The 22,354-nt window shown below is 44.6% G+C and overlaps 2 protein-coding genes across 2 annotated transcripts in view; both read left to right on the top strand.

The window, feature by feature from the left end:
* The window catches only part of PPP1R36 (protein phosphatase 1 regulatory subunit 36), a gene marked incomplete at its 5' end in the record, with an annotated part of 68,019 nt that overhangs the window by 21,636 nt on the left and 24,029 nt on the right, over window positions 1-22,354 (top strand). The window contains 2 exons of the mRNA XM_081880246.1: window positions 21,214-21,278; window positions 22,184-22,279. Of these exons, the coding sequence (XP_081736372.1) occupies window positions 21,214-21,278; window positions 22,184-22,279 (161 nt within the window). The remainder of the gene's footprint in view (window positions 1-21,213; window positions 21,279-22,183; window positions 22,280-22,354) is intronic.
* On the top strand, window positions 1,262-3,783 carry HSPA2 (heat shock protein family A (Hsp70) member 2). Its single transcript, XM_081839887.1, has one exon. The coding sequence runs from the start codon at window positions 1,485-1,487 to the stop codon at window positions 3,387-3,389; it is 1,905 nt and encodes a 634-aa protein (XP_081696013.1). The 5' UTR covers window positions 1,262-1,484; the 3' UTR covers window positions 3,390-3,783.

A 22,354-nucleotide genomic window follows, 5' to 3' on the forward strand; every position in this document is an offset into this window, starting at 1 on the left:
CAAATGTCCTCACCCCTTCATGCATCTCAGGACTGAATAATGGCATGGTAACAGATGTCAGTATTAAAAGCTTGCTTTTGCTTGCCTTGAAGCAGCAGTGTATTTATCCTGGTTAGGCTATATTCTGGTCTTTACTAAGCATGTATTCCAATTTGCTTACAGGATGGTTATATACAATGAACATTCACCTTCATTCATCCTGATTTGCTTTTGGGGTGCTTAGGTGTCTGCCTGTCAATCATTTATTCACCCCTCACTTTTCAGTGTTTTCCCATCACTTCTGTAACTGCAAAGTCTGTTTTTTAAATAATAATCATAATCATAATTTGTTGCACTAGGATGACAAAACACTTTCATTCTGCACAATTGAAGTAGATTCAGCTTATTGCATGTTATTGAATCCCTCCCTGGGGGAAGAGAAGAATAAACTAAAATCTCTCTGTTTGCTTTCTCTGTACTTTGCCTAGTGTGGGAAAACATACTTTATTATTTTTTGCTTGTTGCTTCTTCATTTTGGAAATTGAGAGGGGAAAAGAGATACCTCAGTTCAAGTGAATTATGGCACAGCCTTCCCCAACCTGCTGCCCTCTGTTTCGGACTACAATCCTCACCAAGTCAGCATGAGGGCACCAGGTTGACAAAAGCTATGTTATATTAGTTCTCAAAAAAGGCTCCATTTTTAAAGTGCCAGTTAGTTATGACGTTTAAATGTGAGGTGAGGACAAATGCACTCTGGACGTGCTCAGAGACAGTATTTTCTCCTGCTACAACTACAGCATTGGAAGGTGAGCCTGAAACACGATGTTGGGGACTCAGGGTGACCTTATTTTTTTCCTTTAAAGCGGCAACCCTTCCCTCAAATACTGCTTTTATTTCAGTTATTTTATCTCCCTCAGTCAACTGCCCCTTTCTCGTCATCCTGCTGCGTCATCGCTACCCCCCCCCCGCCCCGCGCGCTCTTCGAATATTCCCGACGCCGTTAGAAGCAAGTAGAAGGCGCTCGAGCTTCAAAGTTAAGGAGAAAGATGACGGAACTTTTTTTTCTGGTCTCGAGGCGCTGAGGGGCGCGCCCGAGCTATTTTGCATAACGGCCTCCCAGAAGGCGTCTCCAAGAGCCAACCCTTTCGTCCCTCCGAGCCCCTATTGGTTGCCGGTGACATCAATCCTCTCCGTCTGATCTCGAGCCCTGTGGAAGCTTCTGGTTGGGACGAGCAGAGGCGGGAAGGAGGCATAGCGGAGCGATTGGTCAGAGGTCCGCGGTGTGCGTCACGATTGGCCGAGCGCGTTCTGGCAGGTTCCAGAAGCGGGAGAGCCGCGGGTATAAAAACGGAGGCGAAGGCGACGGCAACGGCAGATCGCGCCTCAGAGCCGAAGCGAGAGCGTTCGTTGTGAGCGAAGCGGCGGGCGAGATACAAAACCACTAGCGTGAGGGACGTTCCAGTCGGCGGAGCTTTCGAGAGATACCTAACCGCGTTCCTGCAACCATGTCGGGCAAAGCGCCTGCCATAGGCATCGACTTGGGCACCACGTACTCCTGCGTGGGGGTCTTCCAGCATGGGAAGGTGGAGATCATCGCCAACGACCAAGGCAACCGCACCACGCCCAGCTATGTGGCCTTCACGGACACCGAGCGCCTCATTGGGGATGCAGCCAAGAACCAGGTGGCTATGAACCCCAACAACACCATCTTCGACGCCAAGCGCCTCATCGGCCGCAAATTCGACGACCCCACCGTGCAGTCCGACATGAAGCACTGGCCCTTCCGTGTGGTGAGCGAGGCAGGGAAGCCAAAGGTGCAGGTGGAGTACAAGGGGGAGATAAAGACCTTCTTCCCTGAGGAGATCTCCTCTATGGTGCTGACCAAAATGAAGGAGATAGCCGAGGCTTACCTTGGGCGCAAGGTCCAGAGCGCTGTCATCACGGTGCCTGCCTACTTCAACGACTCACAGCGCCAAGCCACCAAGGACGCTGGCACCATCACGGGGCTCAATGTGCTGCGTATCATCAATGAGCCCACGGCAGCCGCTATCGCCTATGGCTTGGATAAGAAAGGCAGCGGCGCTGGCGAGAAGAACGTGCTGATCTTTGACCTGGGAGGTGGCACTTTTGACGTCTCCATCCTGACCATCGAAGACGGCATCTTTGAGGTGAAGTCTACCGCAGGCGATACTCACCTGGGCGGGGAGGACTTTGACAACCGCATGGTGAGCCACTTTGTGGAGGAGTTCAAGCGCAAGCACAAGCGGGACATCGCTGGCAACAAGCGGGCAGTCCGGCGGCTGCGCACAGCCTGCGAGAGAGCCAAGCGCACCCTCAGCTCCTCCACCCAGGCTTCGATTGAGATTGACTCGCTGTTTGATGGGATTGACTTCTACACGTCCATCACCCGTGCCCGCTTTGAGGAGCTCAATGCCGATCTTTTCCGTGGCACCCTTGAGCCTGTGGAGAAGGCCCTGCGTGATGCCAAGCTCGACAAAGGGCAAATCAATGAGATTGTGCTCGTCGGTGGCTCCACCCGCATCCCCAAGATCCAGAAGCTGCTGCAGGACTTCTTTAACGGCAAAGAACTCAACAAAAGCATCAATCCTGATGAAGCTGTGGCCTATGGCGCTGCTGTACAGGCTGCTATCCTGATGGGGGACAAGTCCGAGAATGTGCAGGACCTTCTGCTTCTTGATGTGGCACCACTGTCGCTGGGTATCGAGACAGCTGGTGGTGTGATGACCGCCTTGATCAAACGCAACACAACTATTCCCACCAAGCAGACCCAGACCTTCACCACCTATTCAGACAACCAGAGCAGTGTGCTGGTGCAGGTGTATGAGGGCGAGCGGGCCATGACCAAGGACAATAATCTACTGGGCAAGTTTGACCTGACGGGTATCCCGCCAGCCCCCCGCGGTGTTCCTCAAATTGAGGTCACATTTGACATTGACGCAAACGGCATCCTCAATGTCACAGCGGTGGACAAGAGCACCGGCAAAGAGAACAAGATCACAATTACTAATGACAAGGGCCGCCTCAGTAAAGACGACATTGACCGTATGGTCCAGGAAGCAGAGCGTTACAAGGCAGAGGATGAGTCCAACCGGGAACGGGTGGTTTCCAAGAATGCCCTGGAGTCCTATGCGTACAACATCAAGCAGACGGTGGAAGATGACAAGCTGAAAGGCAAGATTAGTGAGCAGGACAAGCAGAGGGTGCTTGAGAAGTGTCAGGAAGTGATCAGCTGGCTCGACCGCAACCAGATGGCTGAGAAGGAAGAATTTGAGCACAAGCAGAAGGAGCTGGAGAAGCTTTGCAACCCCATCATTGCTAAACTGTACCAGGGTGCTGGAGGAGCTGCGGGGGCTCCAGGCGGTGGGCCCACCATTGAAGAGGTAGACTAAACTACCATAGACTGGACTATAAGAGCAATTGCCATCTTCTGCTCTTCCCTTTTTCTTCAGTCAGTGCCATTGCTGGAGGGTTTTTCCTGTGGGTGTGTATGGGAGGAGGTTGTTAACTTGCTCTCTGCCAGGGGAAGAAAAGCCAGCTTAAAAGTTTGTTACAGATAATGTTTGTCTTTGTATTCAGATATCCATGCTAGTCTGTAGATTTGTTTCTTTATGTTCACTGTTTTTTAAAGTATCTACTTGAGCATTACAATTGAGGGAGAAACATTTCAAGAGAGCATGGAAAATGTTAAAACATACCCCAAAGAAAGGTTTTACCTTTTTTTGTAACTATTTGGTCTGGTTATTTTAAAATTTTGGTAATAAAAAGTTACTTGAAGCTTAACAATACCCTCCTTTTTCATTTTAAAAGTAAATGGTTTATGGGATAGAAGCGGTAGCAACTGTGGGTTAAAGTGCTCTAGTTGGGAAAATAGTTAAGCACTTGCACTCTTCCTGAAATGATTGTTGGGTTACAGGCAGAGTATTTTATTGGTGGTCTGGCTTAGTCTGTTACTACTTGGCACAACTTTGCCACTATTCTTGATTTAAAAAAACCCCAGACAGAAATGCAGTAGGTAAACCTTTCTATCACTGTGTGTGTGTGTGTGTGTGTGTGTGTGTGTGTGTATATATATATATGTACTGGGACATGATTTTCAAGTCACTTCTCAGTAATGCAGTTGTTAAAGGTACAGGACCTGTTAGAAAAAGTGGCACCCAGTTAACTGCAGTTAAGTCTTGCTTTGATTATCTTTAAAACTAAAAATTATCACGGGGTTAAAGATTTCTGCACAATTGCCAGCTGGTCTAATGTCATAAAACAGAGATCCTTTCAACAGCTTAAGTGTTTTACTTCTGGCAGAGTCCAAAGCTAATTGGTTTCATACATCAGGGAAACTAAATAGCCTTATTAAAAAGAATACTTAATAGAGGAGCTTTCCTTTATAATTAGCTTTACTATGTAATCAAACCAGCTCAGGAGCTGACAACAGCATAAAAACAGTTTGCTAACAGGGTGGAGCCAGATGCAAATGCTTGCATAAACTGGTTTTGGTATCTTATCTCTCTGAAGGGATGAAACAAATGGGGTCAGAATAGCAAAATCGTAAGAACTATTTTGGGGAGATGCTAGTTTCTCATGAAGTAATAACTTCCCAACAGCTGGTGGTGACCCTTGTAAAATATTTAAAGTTAACAGCTTGTAAAACTGCTTAGCTAGTGGAGCAAAAGAACTCTGTGTTGTGAGCTGATCTTGTCCACATATGGTGAAATCAAGGGCTGTAGCAAACTCGGGTTTAACTGATTTTATGGTAAAATTGACAAGGTCCTGCTGGGATGGTTTAACTGGAAGATTCTTGAATGAAAGACTAGGTAGCTGAATGTGGTTTCTATATCTGGAAGGAAAAAATGACCACTTCTCAAATACCTTTAAAAAATCATAATACTGGATATTATCAGTTCAATCCAAGGATTCCCCAAACAGACTGGATCCAGGAGCCTTGGTGAATGACCTAGAAATGGAACAGAGTACAGTGTGGGTGGGTACGTAGGGAGGTATTATTTGTAACAGCTAATCACAGCACAGCTAAAACTTAAATCTAGGTTACTACCTACATAGGTATTTTTCATTGTCCTATTGCATAGGTATTTGTACAGCCTAGTTACTGTTAGTAAAGTCTGTCTGAAGTGGAGAACATTTTCTAGCATATGCCAAGTCCTTAGTTTTGTTTTTCATTTTCCTTATAGGGTTACGATAAAATAAAATAATGGGTGGGAGGATTCCCATACTTTTTAAATATAGGTATAGATGAGATTTTGGCAGGGGTGCCTTTTTCATGCTTTGCGTGGCAAGTAGCACACCTACCAATGTTGCTTTTTCAATGTTTGTTTTCCATGAAACAACCCACATAGAGGGCCACAGAGGGGTCCAGCTGGTTCCATCTTAAGGCTGCATATACTGTATGTTCTGAGCAGCCTCTGCCAACCAGGAGCCCTCCAGATGTTCAGGGCCACAACTCACATCAGCCCCACCTAGGATAGCTACATGATGCTTGGCTGATTGGGGCAGATCTCATTAGCCTTCATGCCACCTGAGTGGCCATGTTGGCTGGGACTGATGGAAGTTGTAGTCCCAAACATCTGGAGGGCTCCTGGTAGGCTGATTTTGAGGATGCTTCTGGTAAATCTAGGTGCCCCCCTACTGAGAGATTCTGGAACACAATAGATTCTCACATGCCACTATGAATTGATAAATTAAGTTCACTGGCGGATACCATAGTTACCTTTACTTGCTCCCCTGCCCTGCCTCCTTTTTTCCTGTCGATCCAGATTAAACTAGTGTAAGAAGCCATCTTTCTTTATTAACAGCCTACATGAAGCAGAAAGGAACAGCATTCACACCATACATTTAAAGCACAAATCCTTCCCCAAAGAACCCTGGGAAATGTAGTTTACCCCCATAGAGCTGCAATTCCCAGACCTTAACCAACTACAGTTCCCAGGATTCTTGGGAGTGGGGAGTCATGAGCTTCAAATACCGTACATAGTGTGTACACAGTTGCAGTTTCCTATTGCTAAGCTAGACCTGATAGGCTTCAGCAAGATGGCTGTTCTGTGTTCTCATCAGTATTGGAAGAATCTGAGCACCTCCATACAAGGCTACAGAGCTGTACATATATTGCAAATAGTCTGTGTTTATATTTATACCCTGATTTCAACTGGCTCCCAACGTGTCTTAGAATTAAAATCTCCAGAAAGTTACAATATAATTAGGGGCATGTTGGTAAGGAGATGCGGCCTCTTCTGGCATTTGGTGAAACTTTTCAGATTCTAGGCTTTACCGAGGGCTAGACCAAACCTTGCCATGTGGACTTCAGTGGGATTTACTCCCTTAGTCAGGCTCTTGCAGTTTCCAAAGGTGGTAAAAGAGATTTCATACCCTCGCTGGAACAGAAATGCTTGACACACCCATTGGGATGAGAGCAGACAAGCTTGATGTTGCTTGCCCCTTTCAAGCGTTATCGTTGAAGGAGTTTCTGTTTACATGACAGTAAAGGCATCAAGAAAACCTATGAAAGTGGGGTGGAGGAGGAGGAGAAAGAAAGGAAATCAGATTTTGGTTACCAGAAATTGGAGCTGAAGTCATCAGAGCCCTTTTAGGAGAGCGAGGAACATCAATCCAGCCGTACTAAAATATCTTTACTGCCTCCGCTTCTTCTGGGCTCAATTCAAAGCTCTACTTTTGTCCTCGAAAGCCTTAAATTGATGTGGCTATGCTGTGGCCCTCCCAGATGTTGAACTACAACTCCCATCATACCCAGCCAGCATGACCAGTGGTTGGGTTTAATGGCAGTTGTAGTTCAGCTATTGCTGTGGTAGGGACTGTGCCTTACATGTGAAAGGTCCTGGATTCCATCCCTGGTGCCTCTAGAGAGGGCTGGGAATGCTCCCTGCCTGAACCCCTGGACAGGTGCTGCCAGTAAGTGTTGACAGTACTTGGTCTGATTCTGATTCTTATAATATAGAGCAATCAGAAAGCCATTGTAACTTGCTCCTTTTCCAAAAGCTTTTCAGAAGCCTCTGCGAGGGGGTGCTGCTGGCTGAGCTGGCAGGTGAACATGGGCCTATGTTTTGAGGATTGGGCCCCATTTCCTGCCATGCCCTCACCATGCTCCTTTTCTGCAGGGGGTGGGCGGGGGACTTAACAGCAACGTAGGCAGCCCAAGAGGCAGCAAACCCAAATCCTCACACCCTGCTGGATTTTAGGTTTGGATTGTGCTGTCAGTCCTGCCTGCTTTAAGTGGCCTGGGTTTGAAGAAGGTTAAGGATCATCTATATGAACCCACTCCTCAATTAAGAACTTCATGCGCCCTTCTAAGGTACCCCCCCTTTCAAGTTAGACAGGTAACTATTGGAGAGAGGTGCTTTTCTGTGGTAGCACTGAAATTATGCAATTCTCTCCTTAGAGATGTTCACCTGGCGTCATCTTTCCAGAACCAGGTAAAACCTCTGCTCTCATGGTAATGCCTAGGTTGCAGGATTGGTCCCTGTATGGGACAGCTTCATGCTCCCCCATCACTCTGCCCGGATGCTGAGGTCCAGCGCCAAAGGCCTTCTGGTGGTTCCCCCACTGTGAGAAGCCAAGTTAGAGGGAACCAGGTGGAGGGCCTTCTCAGTAGTGGCACCTGCCCTGTGGAACACCCTCCCACCAGAAGTCTACTACCAGACTTTTAGAAGACATCTAAGGCAGCCCTGTTTAGGGAAGCTTTTAATGTTTGATGCATTACTGTATTTTAATATTTTGTTGGAAGCTGCCCAGAGTGGCTTGGGAAGCCCAGCCAGATGGACGGGGTACAAATTTATTATTATTATTATTATTATTATTATTATTATTATTATTATTATTATTATTATTATTATTATTAGTGGAATCCTTTTAATGGCTTTTACCAGCTCCCCCCCCCCCCAAATCTACTGGTGTGGGCTGCCTTTACATTTTTGAAGTTTTAACATTGGTTTTGAAATTTTTTCCCTATTGCTTGCCATAAGCTACCCTTAGTCCTTTTCTGGTGAAAGCAGGCTATTTAGTTTGAATGCATGCATAAATGCCGAATTCTGACAAACCTTTGGGGTGAAAAGGAGGCCTAATCATGTGCTGGGGCTTAGGAATAATTTTAGCAATAATTTATTGTGAGCTGTTTTATTTGCTTCTAAGGAAATCCTTGAGAATTACAGGTTTTTGCGTGAGTTCCATAGATTCCATAAAACCATAGAGTTGGAAAGGATACCAAGGGTCATCTAGCCCAACCCCAGCAGTGCAGGAATCTTGCCCACAGCTGTCTCTGGGTGGGCTTGAATCACCAACCTTCTGGTTAACAGCCAGATGCAATGACCCAATGCACCAGAGTTCAATAGGCTCTTAACGAGGATACAGTATTTATTCTGCAAAAAGGAGCATCTCTACCCCCATCGTTCAGCTGAGGTCCACTTCTGAGGGTCTTCTGGTTCCCTCACCACGAGAAGTAAAGTTACAGGGAACCAGGCACAGGGCCTTCTCGGCAGTGGCGCCCGCCCTTTGGAATGCCCTCACATGTCATGGAGATAAAGAATTACACAACTTTTAGAAAACATCTGAAACATTTAGAAAACATCAGGGAAGTTTTTAATGTCTGACATCTTTTTTTTTTTAATATTTTACTAGAAGCAACCCAGATGGCCGGGGTATAAACAAGAAAATAATAATGATATAATATAATATAATATAATATAATATAATATAATATAATATAATATAATATAATATAATATAATATAATATAATATAATATAATATAATATAAATACAATATAACAACAACAATACTTGATAAGGAATAAGGAATAAAATAACTTCCCTTTTCCAACTTGTGAAAAAACACAACCTGAAGTAGCCATGTTTCACTTTCTTAGTGGTGCAGGAAATCTAGGTATGTAGACAGGGCCCTAGCTCAGTGGTTAAGAGTATCTTCCTTGCATGCTGTGAAGGTTCAGGGTTCAATCCTTGGCATCTCCAATTAAGGCTGGGAGAGACTCCTGAAATCCGAGACAGCCGCTGCCAATCACTGTAGACCACACTGAGCTAGATGAGCGCCATATAAAGTAGATTCCTATGTTCTTAGAAGGAGTAATAGAATTTTAGAGTTGGAAGGGACACTAAGGGTCATCTAGTCCAACCCGCTGCAATGCAGGAATCTCAGCTAAAGCTAGAGATGACCATGACAGATAACCATCCAACCTCTGTTTAAAATCCTCCAAGGAAGGAGAGTCCACCACCTCTCGTGGGAGTCTTCTCCACTGCCGAACGGCTCTTACTGTCAGACAGTTTTTCCAAATGTTTAGTCGGAATCTCATTTCTTGCAACTTGAAGCCATTGGTTCGAATCCTACCCTCCTGAGCAGGAGAAAACAAGCATGCTCCCTCTTCCACGTGACAGCCTTTGAGATATTTGAAGATGGCTATCATATCTCCTCTGTCTGCTGTTTTCCAGGGTAAACATACCCAGCTCCTTCAACCGTTCCTCATCAGGCTTGGTTTCCAGACCCTTATCATCTTGGTCACCCTCCTCTGCACATGTTTCAGCTTGTCAACATCCTTCTTAAATTGTGGTGCCCAGAATTGGATACAGTATTCCCAGTGCGGTCTGACTAAGGCAGAATAGAGTGATACTATTACTTCCCTTATTTTGGACACTAGACTTCTGTTGATGTAGTCTAGAATAGAATTTGCTTTTTTTGCTGCTGCATCACACTGTGGACTCATGTTAAGCTTATGGTTCTCCAAGACCCCTACATCCCTTTTTCACATGTACTGCTAGTAAGCCAGGTGTCCCCCATCCTATATTTGTGCATCTGGTTCTTCCTGCCTAAGTGCAGAACCTTACATTTGTCCTTATTGAAATTCATTTTGTTAGGTGGTGCCCAGTTCTCCAATCTGTTAAGGTCATTTTGAATTATGATTCTGTCTTCTGCAGCATTAGGTACCCCTCCCAGTCTGGTGTCATCTGCAAATTTGATGAGCATCCCCTCAATTCCTTCATCCAAGTCATTTATAAAGACGTGGAACAACAACGGGCCCAGGGCAATTCTCTTAAATCTCATTTAAACTCAAAGTTCATTTTGAGCAAGCAAGCAATAATACAGTTTGCTGCCCTCAACTGCAACAGAAACTAGCTGGGCTGGCACTTAGGTCATATTGACACTATATGTATAAAGCACATGCTTCTTTCTAAAGAATATTGGGAGCTATAGTTTACCCAGAGCTCAAACTACAGCTCCCAGGATTCCTTGGGGTGGAAACCATGTTTTAAATGGGCTTTAAATAGATCTTCCACTGTGTTTGAGGGGGGGGGGTGGGACTGGTTGCATGGAGCACAGAGCTCCGTCAGCTCCAAGTCCCTTAGCAGCTGTCACTTGAGATCTCTGCTGGAAGGTAGGGCCATCTCTGCAAATACCCAATTTGACTAAAGGAACCGTCAGGCAGCATTTAAACAAATTCTTGTGCCGTTTGGCTTAGTGCACACTTCCTTTTCCTGACGTGCTTGTTCTGTGCCATAATGTGGTCTGGATTTTGTAGGTCGACCCTACAGTAAAGCAAGCAAGTGGACCACCCTTCTCAGAAATGTCATATGGCGAACTTCTCCCAAATCTAGATTTTTTAAAAATGCTTCAGTCTTTTGGCTTGATAGGCGCAACTTCTACAGGACTTGAATTTGCAAGATCTGAACGCAACCCCGAGGGCGATGGGAGTGTTTGGGCATGGTTGCCATCCTGCAGGTGATGCTCTGCATTTAGCCCAGCAGACGGCTGCAATGGAGGGGGACGTGGGCACAATGCATCCCAGATGGTATTCCCTCTCTCTTTGATGTGCCTTATGAAATAAAAACTTGAAAGCTGGCTAGAAAACGCTCTGGAATTAAAGAGGGCAATCTACTAGGGACATCTTCTGAAGCAATTGTTCTGGGCCTTTGAGCAATTCTCATGAATGTTTCCACAGAGCTTATGCTGGAGACTGTCCTGGTGAAATTGTGCCCTTGAGTCAGAAATAAATGAATTGCTTTACCTTCATGGCTACCTTTGACAGTCTGCAAAGAAGATTTCTGGGAGCAAAGTGGCACATAGGGAAAGGAGAAGGAGTGACTTTTTAGTTGGAGAGGAAGATTCTCCCCAAAACAGACAGAATATTATTGGTCATTCTCTACCCAGATAAAACAGGCATTATCAGATTTGAAGGAAACTTTCCAGCCAGGTGAAAACACTCAGGGAGATCTGGGGAGGGAACATGGCCTGGGAAAAGTCCCAAGGGCCAGGTTGAAAGGCATGAAGGGCAACATTCTGTTGGGGGGGGGGGACCACAGGCTCTCCATCCCTGGTTTATAGCTGTATAAAAGCAGACCTGTAAATATGCCCACAAAAATTACAATCCCTGCGCATCCTCCGCGGACAGCAAGGAGACACAGACTGCTAGCCTCTTAGCACACTAATAAAAAGGGGGAAAAGGAAAGGAAATTCTGTGTGCAATGCAAACTGTTGGAGAAGCAATAGAACAATCTGATCCTCGGTCGAAAGCTTGCAGCATTTCTTTGATGGTTGTGGAGAAAGAGACTTTTCTTTCTCGGTGGCTATCAGCAAGTTGGTGTAGGAAGGTTGGTGTGATCCATTCCTCTGCCTCCAGCCTGCTTATTTGCTGCAGAGTATACCCGGGTGCCTATGGTTGTTAAATACGAGGCTGATATAAAAGCAACAGCAATATATATAATAATAATTATAATAATAATAATAATAATAATAATAATAATAATAATAATACAATAATAATTTATTATTTATACGCCACCCATCTAGCTGGGCTTCCTCAGCCACTCTGGGTGGCTTCCAACAAAATATTAAAATACAGTAATGCATCAAACATTAAAAGCTTCCCTAAACATGCTGCCTTCAGATGTCTTCAAAAAGTCTGGTAGTTGTTTTTCTCTTTGACATCTGGTGGGAGGGCGTTCCACAGGGCGGGTGCCACTACCAAGAAGGCCCTCTGCCTGGTTCCCTGTAACTTGGCTTCTCGCAGTGAGGGAACCGCCAGAAGGCCCTCGGTGCTGGATCTCAGTGTCCGGGCTGAGTGGTGGTGGTGGAGACGCTCCTTCAGGTATACTGGACCGAGGTCATTTAGGGCTTTAAAGGTCAGCACCAACACTTTGAATTGTGCTCGGAAATGTACTGGGAGCCAATGTAGGTATTTCAAGACTGGTGTTATGGGGAAGGGACATAACTCACGAGGCAGAGCATCTGTTTTGCATGCAGAAAGACCTGGGTTCAATCCTGGCATCTCCAAATAGGGCTGGAAATAACAGAATCATAGAATTGTATAATTGGAAGGTACCATGAACATTGTCTAGTCCAAACTTCTGCAATGTATGTTCCCTGTCTGAAACCCTGGAGAACTGCTGATTGTAGACTATTATTGAATCAGATGTCCCAATGGTCTGACTCAGCATAAGGCAGCTTCCTATTATACTATCACAAAGGTAGGCAACAAGAGCGCCATAGATTTTTTCCAAGTCTGACTTCTTTTGTCTTTGGCTGTGTACACACTCTTATTTGCTCTGCATCCCATGTCCCATCCCCACCCCCCTTCTGGTTTGTGAAGCTGTATACACATGACATTAGCCATAATCTACACCTACCCTGCAGTTTCTTGAAGAATACTGTATTTTGATGCATTCCCCTCAAAACCAGCTTCGATCCAATTTGAAAAGCTACATGAAAGCATCCATGCCACCTCTCCGCCTACTGGGGCAGACCAACGCTGGGCAACTTGGAAACACGTGCAGCTTGACTGATGTGCACAGTGATGAACATGCCATTTGAAATGCAGCAAAAAATAATAATACTTCCAGCAAAGCACCTCACTGCATTTTAAGCCAGTAACATACACACAGCCTTTGTCTTCAAATACAATGGGTGCAGATCCTGTGATTAGCGTTTTGCACAAGAACCTGGGAGTACTGGAATCGAACGCCAGCTAAGCTGTATTGTCTCTCTGTGCTCTTGAGCAATTTGCTTTCTCTCGGCCATTTGGCTTTTCATCTGCCAAATGGGCCTTTTTAATAATGCACAGGGACATTAAAGCAGATGAATCAGGATGCCTGCGACCCAAAACGCTATATGAATGATGAGTGGAGATGATTCTGCAAAATGCTGGAGCAGAAAGCCAAATTGTGTATACGGTGCTAAGAAATCCGTCTGCCCTGAATGTTGTTTTCTCCTTGTGGCATGTTCACAATCAAAGGTTAGCAGCTAGAACAACCGCAGCATGCATTCCCAGCAGCATCAAAATAGTTGGCACCATCTTAAATTAACAAATAAAAATAAAAAGAGGAGCAGAGAAGGGTAGGGAGCCTTTTATTAGTGTGAGCAGCTGGCTATTCAGGTTTTTAAAAGTTACATTCCCTTCCCATAAGTGGCACTCCGTGCTAATTGAAACTTTCTCTCATTGAAGGCTTTAATGTAAAGCCAGTGTTGCTGCTGCCATGAACTTCAGCCAGAATAGCTCTGTGCAGCCCTAGCTGCAGCCTTGGCATGGCAGAGGGTAGCCGCCTTGAACACATGAAGCAGTACAATTATGGACCAACTTGTGTGTTCAGTAGCAAACACAGATCGGGAAACTCTGGCCACTCCTCAGCTTCAAAACAACCATGGGGGGTGGCAGCGGCGATTTTTGAAGAGGAGAAGCATCATGTGTAGAAGGGGCTTATGCCTTCCCCCTCCCCATCACTTTTTCACCGGAACTTATGCAATATAGTACATGCATTGAGGAAACCCAGTTTAGAAAAGTTAACAGCAGAGTTTTTGGGGGGGAGGGGAAGGCAGGGGATCAGGCTAGGGAAAAGGGTTAAGCACATACCCTCCTCTCCCCACATTGTAATGGAGAAGAAGCAGCTGGGGCTGTAACCTCAGGTTACAGACGTTTGGGTTGCGCGATTTCGGGTTGCGTACCACGCCTAACCTGGAAGTACCGGAGCAGGTTGCTTCCGGGTTTCGGGGCTTGCGCGGAAGTGCCTAAATCCCGCTTTGCACATGCACAGAAGCGCCAAATTGCAACCCATGCATGCACAGATGGTTGCGGACACTGCAGGTTGCGAACGTGCTTCCTGCACGGATTACATTCGCAACCCGAGCGTCCATGGTAATTTCATTATTTGTCACTCTGGGTGGCTTCCAGAACATACAGAACCATAATAAAACGTCAAACACTAAAAGCTTTCCTATACAGGGCTGCCTTCGGATGTCTTCTCTCCTTGACATCTGATGGGAGGCCGTTCCACACAAGAGGGTGCAACTGCTGAGAAGGCCCTTCTGCCTGGTGCCCTGTAACCTCACTTCTTGCAGGCAGAGAACCACCAGGAGGCCCTCAGAGTTGGACTTCAGTGTTCGGGCTGCATGACGGGGGATGGAGACGCTCTTTCAGGTATACAGGGCTGGTGGCCATTTAGAGCTTTAAAGGTCAGTACCAACATTTTGAATTGTGCTCAGAAGAGTCCAAAATGGGTAGGGAACCTATGGCCCTCGGATGTTCATGGCCTCCAGTTCCCACTGCTCCTGACGGCTGACCATGCTGGCAGGCCAGAGATTCCCCACTACTGATCTAAGAGCAAAGAGAAGATGTTTCTTACTTCGGAGGTGGTGTGTGTGCCCTTACGCAAATTAGCTGATTAAAACTCATACAGTGGACTGGCTTTCTTTAATCAGGCGACTGGCATAATAATTTGTCACTGAAGGCACCTGGGCATGCAGAAACCAGCTTCCTTTTCAAAGGTAAAATTCACACTTGTTGCTCCACCCTAAATTGGCAAGCAATCCGTACAATGTTGCCCAGAAAGTTCGTTTCCCCTCTCTACTATGCGGATGTGGTTAATCATGTGTGATACTGTACAATGTATGAGAAGAAAAGCGCATTGCATAAGGGCCAAAAAGTAACTGTCATCCCAAGGATTAGCTTCATTAACAAGGATTCTTGAGCCATTTAATCCTGTTTTTTTTCCTTCCAATCATTCTACCTGCCAAGCCTTTCTCTGTTCTTCCTGCCAAAAAAATGCTACCCCTAACACACACACACACACCCCGACACCAAAACACCTGATGGCAGAGGATGGAAAAGTACAGAAGAGCAGATCAGGGTGAGTTTAATGTTCTTGGTTTCTGTCCCCGAGGCAAGGAACTGCTTATTGAGAACAGGAAGGGAACATTTGGCAGGTAAGTGGCCAATGCAGAAATAAACAGAACGGCAGCTGCTGTGCAGGGAACGAATTCAGCGCTGCATAGTCGAGTGCAAAGGTAGTTGTGCCGTAATAATTCCCTAGGAAATCAGATCTGACATCCACAGACTTTTCGAGGGCCAAGACCTGAAGGCATTTCCATTTTATTTCGGTCTTCCTCCGTGGAATGCAAGGCATTCCCCAGACACAATGCTTTTGAGGGGAGAGTTTAAGGCTTATTAGTTTAAATAAAGGCTATGATATACGGGATTATGTAACGCATGTTTATGTAACACAAACCTTTCAGGACTGTAACTAAGAAACACTGTTCTTTTTCTGAGGTATATGGACACTGCATATTTGAGTCCAAAAACCTAGGGTGCAAATCATAACAAGTAAAGCCATCAGCCACATACCCTCTGATGTTTCTCCAATGAAAATAGGAACGTCCTATTCAACAACAACAACAACAACAACAACAACGATAATGATTTAACTATTTATACCCCGCTCACCTGACTGGGTTGCCCCAGTCACTCTGGGCGGCTTCCAGCACATATAAAATCATAATTAAACATTTAAAAACTTCCCTATACAGGGCTGCCTTCAGATATCTTCTGAAGGCTGTATAGTTACTTATTTCCTTAATTTGAGGGTCACATAACTCCATACCCTCCAACATTTGTTCAGTGAAAATAGGGACATCCTAAGGAAAAGCGGGACATTGTGAGATCAAATCAGGAACTGGGATGGCTTCTGTAAATCCAGGACTGTCCCTGGAAAATAGGAACATTTGGAATATCTACACCCAATTAGAAAAATATTATTTAATTGAGCATGAGCGTTTAAGTCAGCTAACTGATTTAGTGCAGCTGCATAAATTTGCATATGAAAGGGGGGGGGAGTAGGGATGCATTGTTTTGCATTTAAATGATGTGTCCCAGCAGATCTTGCCTGAAAAGAGGCATTCCTCTTCTAAGGTGACACTTGCAACCTGCAGTTATTATCAGGAAGGAAATTAAATCTGTTGATTTAATTGAGGGCACCTTTTTAGTTCATCAATACAGTATGTTTTAAAAGTGGTTCATCTAAGTTGTTCTTCTTCAATTGCTGAGTTGGGAGTCAGACCGACTGTTGGGTCAGAGCCTGATCTAAGGTGATTTGCAACAGCAGAATTAGCACCGTACATACATATGGTAAAAAATAATGATTAAGAAACAGGTCTCCAAATGCATGTTTGGGTTAAACAGTGGGGGCCTGGGTCTGAAAAGGTTGGAGGCTTTTGATAACTGAATGGCCAGACTTAATAAGCACATGCTGATGACAGAAGCATTTATCTTCACTGTGCCTCTTTCTTTTTACCCTGTTTTTGATACTGCTTTTGAAGCGTTGCCTCGACGCAACTCCAAAACCTCGTTTGTTTCCAAATCTGCTTCTCTTCTTGGTCTTGATAAATATGCGGCATTGCTGCCAAGGCTCCAGAATATCCTTGGCAGCCCACAATAGCAACTGCAAACACAACATACAGTGTTCTGTTGTTTAAAAAAGGTCACAGGGCGCAGGCAGAGAAGTAAGCCGAGCTCAGAGAGCCGTCGTTGTGCGGGGACCTGAACGACCATCAGCAAGCTCTGTCAGCAGGGACCATAGCTGTCAAGTGTCCCTTATTTGAAGGGACAGTCCCTTATTCCAGTGCCATGTCCCGCTGCTGTCCCTTATTGATGGATGTCCCTTAAATGTCCCTTAAATGATGTCCTTTAAATTTCAAAGGAAGCAGCTCCTCTCCCTCCCTCCCTGCCGGCCAGGGAGGAGGGAGGCTCCAACTGTGTTGCTTGGCTGTGTTGCTCACCCAATAAGAAGTCTAAGAACGACTGGGGGATGGAGCTTGCATGCCTTGTGTGTGGCTAGTTAATGCAAGCTGAGGGGGGTTTTGAATGTTGGACGCCATTTTGTTGCACGTGCTGCTGCAAACTTTGCAGTGCAAAGCCAGGCCGGGGAACCATCTTAAGTTGAGGCTACACAGGCCTTGTGGTGCATGTGATTCAGATTCTATTCAGTTGAACCTCTGGTTACAAAGTTGGTTGGACAGTGTTCTCGAAGCTACCAGCATGAGTTTGACCAGACTGCAGGAGGACAGGAAGACTGGAGTGCCTGGAACAGGTGAGGCTGTAGGTCCCTTATTTTGGCTGCTGGTCCCTTATTTTCAAGGCTGCTGGTCCCTTATTTTCAAATCTGTAAGTTGACAGCTATGGCAGGGACGCACGATTTAATGAAAGGAATTGGGGAGGATTTAGGTGCGCGGATGGGTGGAAACATAAGGTGACACCCTCTTCATGGGCATGAGTTTAAGTCATTCTGATGCCATGTTTGCAGTCTGCTCTACTCTCCCTGTGTGGGTGTGCATCAGTGCATAACAGCCCAAACCTCAATGCAGGTAGTTTAATACATTTAAAGTTAAATACATATTAAACACGAACTAAATCTGATTTTGTAAAACTGCTGCCAGGTTGCCACTACCTGCTGCAAGGCCTTTTGGGTAGTGACTCAGCTGTGGAAAACTCCCCCAGCCTAGGAGCATTATTAACATTCAGGGACTTAAAAAAAAAAAAAACTACCACATTCCAGTTCACCCAGGCATTTGATGGCTGAAAAGATTATTGATCCTGGCCACCTTGAAATCGTGGTGTGGATATAAGATTGTTTTTAGATGCTCACAATGTTTTTAAAAATTATTTTTCAGTGGTGCTGCTTTGCTGCTTGACACCCTCGGCTCCTTTGGGGAGGGAGGGTGGTACTGAAATTTAATGCATAAAATAAAACAGATAAATAAATATTACACACATATATATGTGTGTGAGAGAAAAATGAGCGCCGACAGTTCACTCAGAAAGCAAGCAATCCTGCTCCGAAGTGTGAAACCAGTCAGTGTGTCGGATGGGCTATTTTATTTTATTTATTTATATTTTATTATAAAATATTTATTAAGGTTTTACAAAAAAGCACAAACCTACATACAACATAGAAAAAGAAAACAAACATAGCAAAAATACAGAAAAAATAAACAAAAAAATACACAATAGAACATCAAAAAAGATAATAGAAAAAAGAAAAAAGAAAAAATGCAATTTTTAGCTTTATACTTATTTAACCCTGTTTCTTGACTTCCTCACACCTCCCTTTTTTGTGTTCCCATTTACCCAATCAAGTTCAGCAAATCCTTGCCCTCTTTCAATTCTCCTTGTTGATTATATAACTTGACCTATTATGTCTCCAATCTTTCTTCTCTTTTTGAATCGTTCTTGCATATTCCTTATAACTTAATCACTTTTGCCGTGTTGTTTAAATTTGACATAATAGAACTCTAATCTTTCACCCTTTTTAAAATTCATTTTTGCATACGCTTTCTAACTTTGTCACTAATGCCATATTATTTTTATATCCAACATCATTTTAACATTCATAAATTTTACAATGTTTCTGCAAGTAGTCTTTGAACTTCTTCCAATCCTCTTCCACCGACTCCGGATGGGCTATTTTAAAGGAAAGCCGCCTGCGACACGAAACGCGGGCGCCCTGTTCACACGTATCTGGGAAGGGGGTTCACAATTGGGATAACTTCTGAGGACGCCCTTTGGTTAGAAAAGAGAGCCAAAAGCCACCACGCAGACAGACCAAAAAAGGGAAGGCCTGCCGCGTTGCATGATGGGACTTGTAGTCTTCAGGCGGGAGAGCCGACCCTTCTATTCAAGATGGAAAGAGAGACAGAGAGCAGTTGCCAGGATACTCTCTCAGTAAACAAAGTGTCGCCATGTCTCAGCTACAGTTCCTGGAGCTGCCCAAGGGACATATAGTGCCTGTAAGTAAGTTTGCATTCCTGGATGTGTCTAGTGACTGTGGAACTTCTTGGGGGTGGGGTGGGGTTTGCAGATATTACTTTTTTCCTTTTTTTTTTTTTTTAAAAAGCCCAAGGTTGGATATGACCAGGTTGGGTCTTGCACTCAGTGCCGGATTTACGTATAAGCTAAACAAGCTATAGCTTAGGGCCCCGCTCTCTTGGAGGTCCCCCCAAAAAATTAAAGGGAAAAAAACCTGGATGTACATTTCCAAAATATAAGATAAAAAACAAATACAATAAAACTTACATACAGCAACAGTGTTTTTGCATTTTTACGTTTGTTATGAATAAAAAAATCATTTTAAGTTAGAACTTAATAATTATTTCACTATTAATATACTTCTTAATTGTATTTCAATTCAACAATGACTTTGATAAAACACATATTTTGTTATGTGCAAATGGCTTTAGATACCTATCAGGTCCATAAATTACCATACAGCATATATTCAACACAAAAAACAGCGACAATTTGTTGTTGACAGAGGACAGCTGGACATATAATTGCCCCATTACCTTCAGTAGCTTAGGGCCTCATCAGACCTCAATCTGGCCCTGCCATCACCTTTCATAGCTGGGTCATCGTGCAACCTTCACCTGTCAAAATTCCCTCTTCAAATCCAAATATTAGAGGCACCCACTCTTGCATCCACAATTCAGGAGCAGTTTTCAGTTTGTGGGTGCTGATGTGCTTCATTTATTTACCTATTACATTTCTACCCCACCTTTCTACCAAAAGCCCCCAATAAGGCCTACATTGGGCCCCCGCCCTCCGCCCCTCATTTTACCCTCTCAACAGCCCTGTGAGGTAGGTCAGGCTGAGAGACCATGATGAGCTCCAAGATTGCCCAGTGAACTTCATGGCTGAGTGGGGATTTGAACCCTGGTCTCCCAGGTCCCAGGCAGACACTTTAATCACTGCACCATTTGGGCTGTCTAACCTTTTATGAATTAAATCTTACTTGAGGAATACAACTGGCTTGCATTATTATTATTATTATTAGTGGAAACCCCCCCCCCCCCAACTGACTGGGTTGTCCCAACCACTCTGGGCAGCTTCCAACATAATACGGTTCCGAGCACAATTTAAAGTGTTGGTGCTGACCTTTAAAGCCTTAAACGGCCTCAGTCCAGTATACCTGAAGGAGCGTCTCCACCCCCATCGTTCAGCCCGGACACTGAGATCCACTGCCGAGGGCTTTCTGGCGGATCCCTCATTGCAAGAAGTGATGTTACAGGGAACCAGGCAGAGGGCCTTCTCAGTAGTGGCACCCGCCCTTTGGAACGCCTTCCCACCAGATGTCAAAGAGAAAAACAACTACCAGACTTTTTGAAGACATCCGAAGGCAGCCCTGTTTAGGGAAGCTTTTAATGTTTAATAGGTTATTGTATTTTAGCGTTCTGTTAGAAGCCGCCCAGAGTGGCTAGGGAAACCCAGCCAGATGGGCGGGGTATAAATAATAAATTATTATTATTATTATTATTAAACCTCAAACATTAAAAACTTCCCGATACAGGGCTGCCTTCAGATGTTTCCTAATAGCTGTATGCTTATTTATCTCATTGACATATGATGGGAGGACACCCCACAGGTCGGACAACACTATATGTGTTCATATATATTTATTCCACCTTCCATCCCTATCCATAGTGTTTCTGATGGTCACAAACTTGAAACGACCAGTCGGCATTGGTTGTTTTTAAATAGGCAGTTGGAAATATTCAGTCAATGTCTTGATTATTATGATTAGGATTATTAGATGGACCACTGGCCTTTATATACACCGGTGGCCAATATTGTGGAAGCCTTTAGGAAAAGTTGTATTTCTAAGGCTTGGTGGCTCACAACATCAGTCTTTTTTTTTAGAATAATACTATGAAATAATATCCCTGGAGGTTGCTTGATAATGTCCCAGTGGTTGTTCCAGCCCTGATTTTGGGTGTACATTGAATCGCCATTCTTCAGAAGCACATGGCATTGGGCTTATCGGTCAGGCCCATGAACTTGCTGGAGTTTTTGGAGCTGAAAATCGAACATGAAAATGATGAAATGGTTTAAATTAACGCCTCGATACTTGTGTATTCCAAAATGTTTGCAGTTCACGAAAGTTAACCCTGGCTTGTGGTACTGGAAAGATGACAGCCGAAGTCTTGAATTTGCATGGTAAGGATTCAGTGTCCCTTTCTGTCTGACTTTGTTGTGTTTCCGTTTGTGGTTATCATGATTTCGTATCACTTGCCAGTGAGCTAGTTTATGAAGTGCCTGGCCCTGCAGCATGATCTTCCCCCCTCCATGCATAGTCTATTAAAATCAATAAAACCAATGGAATCTACGACATTTCCAACAATAGCAGATCATAATCAGCAGGATGAAACCAATACATTTTAGTAAATAGAGTCCTTGTTTTCCAAAACCATGGAGGAACCGAAATGTTTTTTCTTTGCCTCTGAAAGGAGGCAAATGTCAGGCCTGATAAAATCCTTGCAGGGATGGGAGGTAAGAAGAGGTATTCCACAGTAAACAAAGTGACAATTGAAAAGAGCCTGAGTTTGCAGGATGCCGCTCTTTCCAGCTGTGAAAGCATCTAGTAGTATGCCTCATCTCTCCCTAAGTGCAGTTGGTCCAAACATACCCATCCCTTCAATCTCTGCAAGAATAAAAATGAAAACATCTCTGTAATTTTGAAGCAGAAGATACCCCACGCTGATTGGTTGAGCATGCTGTGATGTCATAAAGAACCACCTGTCCAATCCCTGAACCTGTTTCCCCCTCGCCTTCAGTATTCATTTTTTTTTGGGGGGGGGGTTATTAAGGATGGAGGACGAACAGATCAACTTAGAAATGTTGTGGATGGTGGGGCTTTGGAAAATTAAAAAAACCAAGTATCCTAGCTGAATTATAAGTGGGCAGGGGCAAGATTGCATCCTAAACTGGCATTGGACTTGCTGCCATTCCTCTCTGCTGGGCTCTCTCTGTGGTTGAGAGATGCATGGTGAGCTCTCTTTCCTGTGTAGTTGTATGAATTGCCACTGCCATTACTGCAGACTCCCCTCTGTTTGGTATTGTAGTGCCCAGCCTAAGGAGGAAGATAAGGAAGTGGAGAAGAAGTCTAAGAAAGGGAAAACCATCCACTTCCAGGAGACGGCCACAAAAACGCCAGACAGGTGACCCAGTTTAAAAATCAGCAGAGCTCGAAATGCCCAGACTATAGTCTGTGATCTTGGCAAGGGTGTAAGAAG

The sequence above is a fragment of the Podarcis erhardii genome (assembly GCF_964252035.2).
Source record: "Podarcis erhardii genome assembly, chromosome: 1".
Lineage (NCBI taxonomy): Eukaryota > Metazoa > Chordata > Lepidosauria > Squamata > Lacertidae > Podarcis > Podarcis erhardii.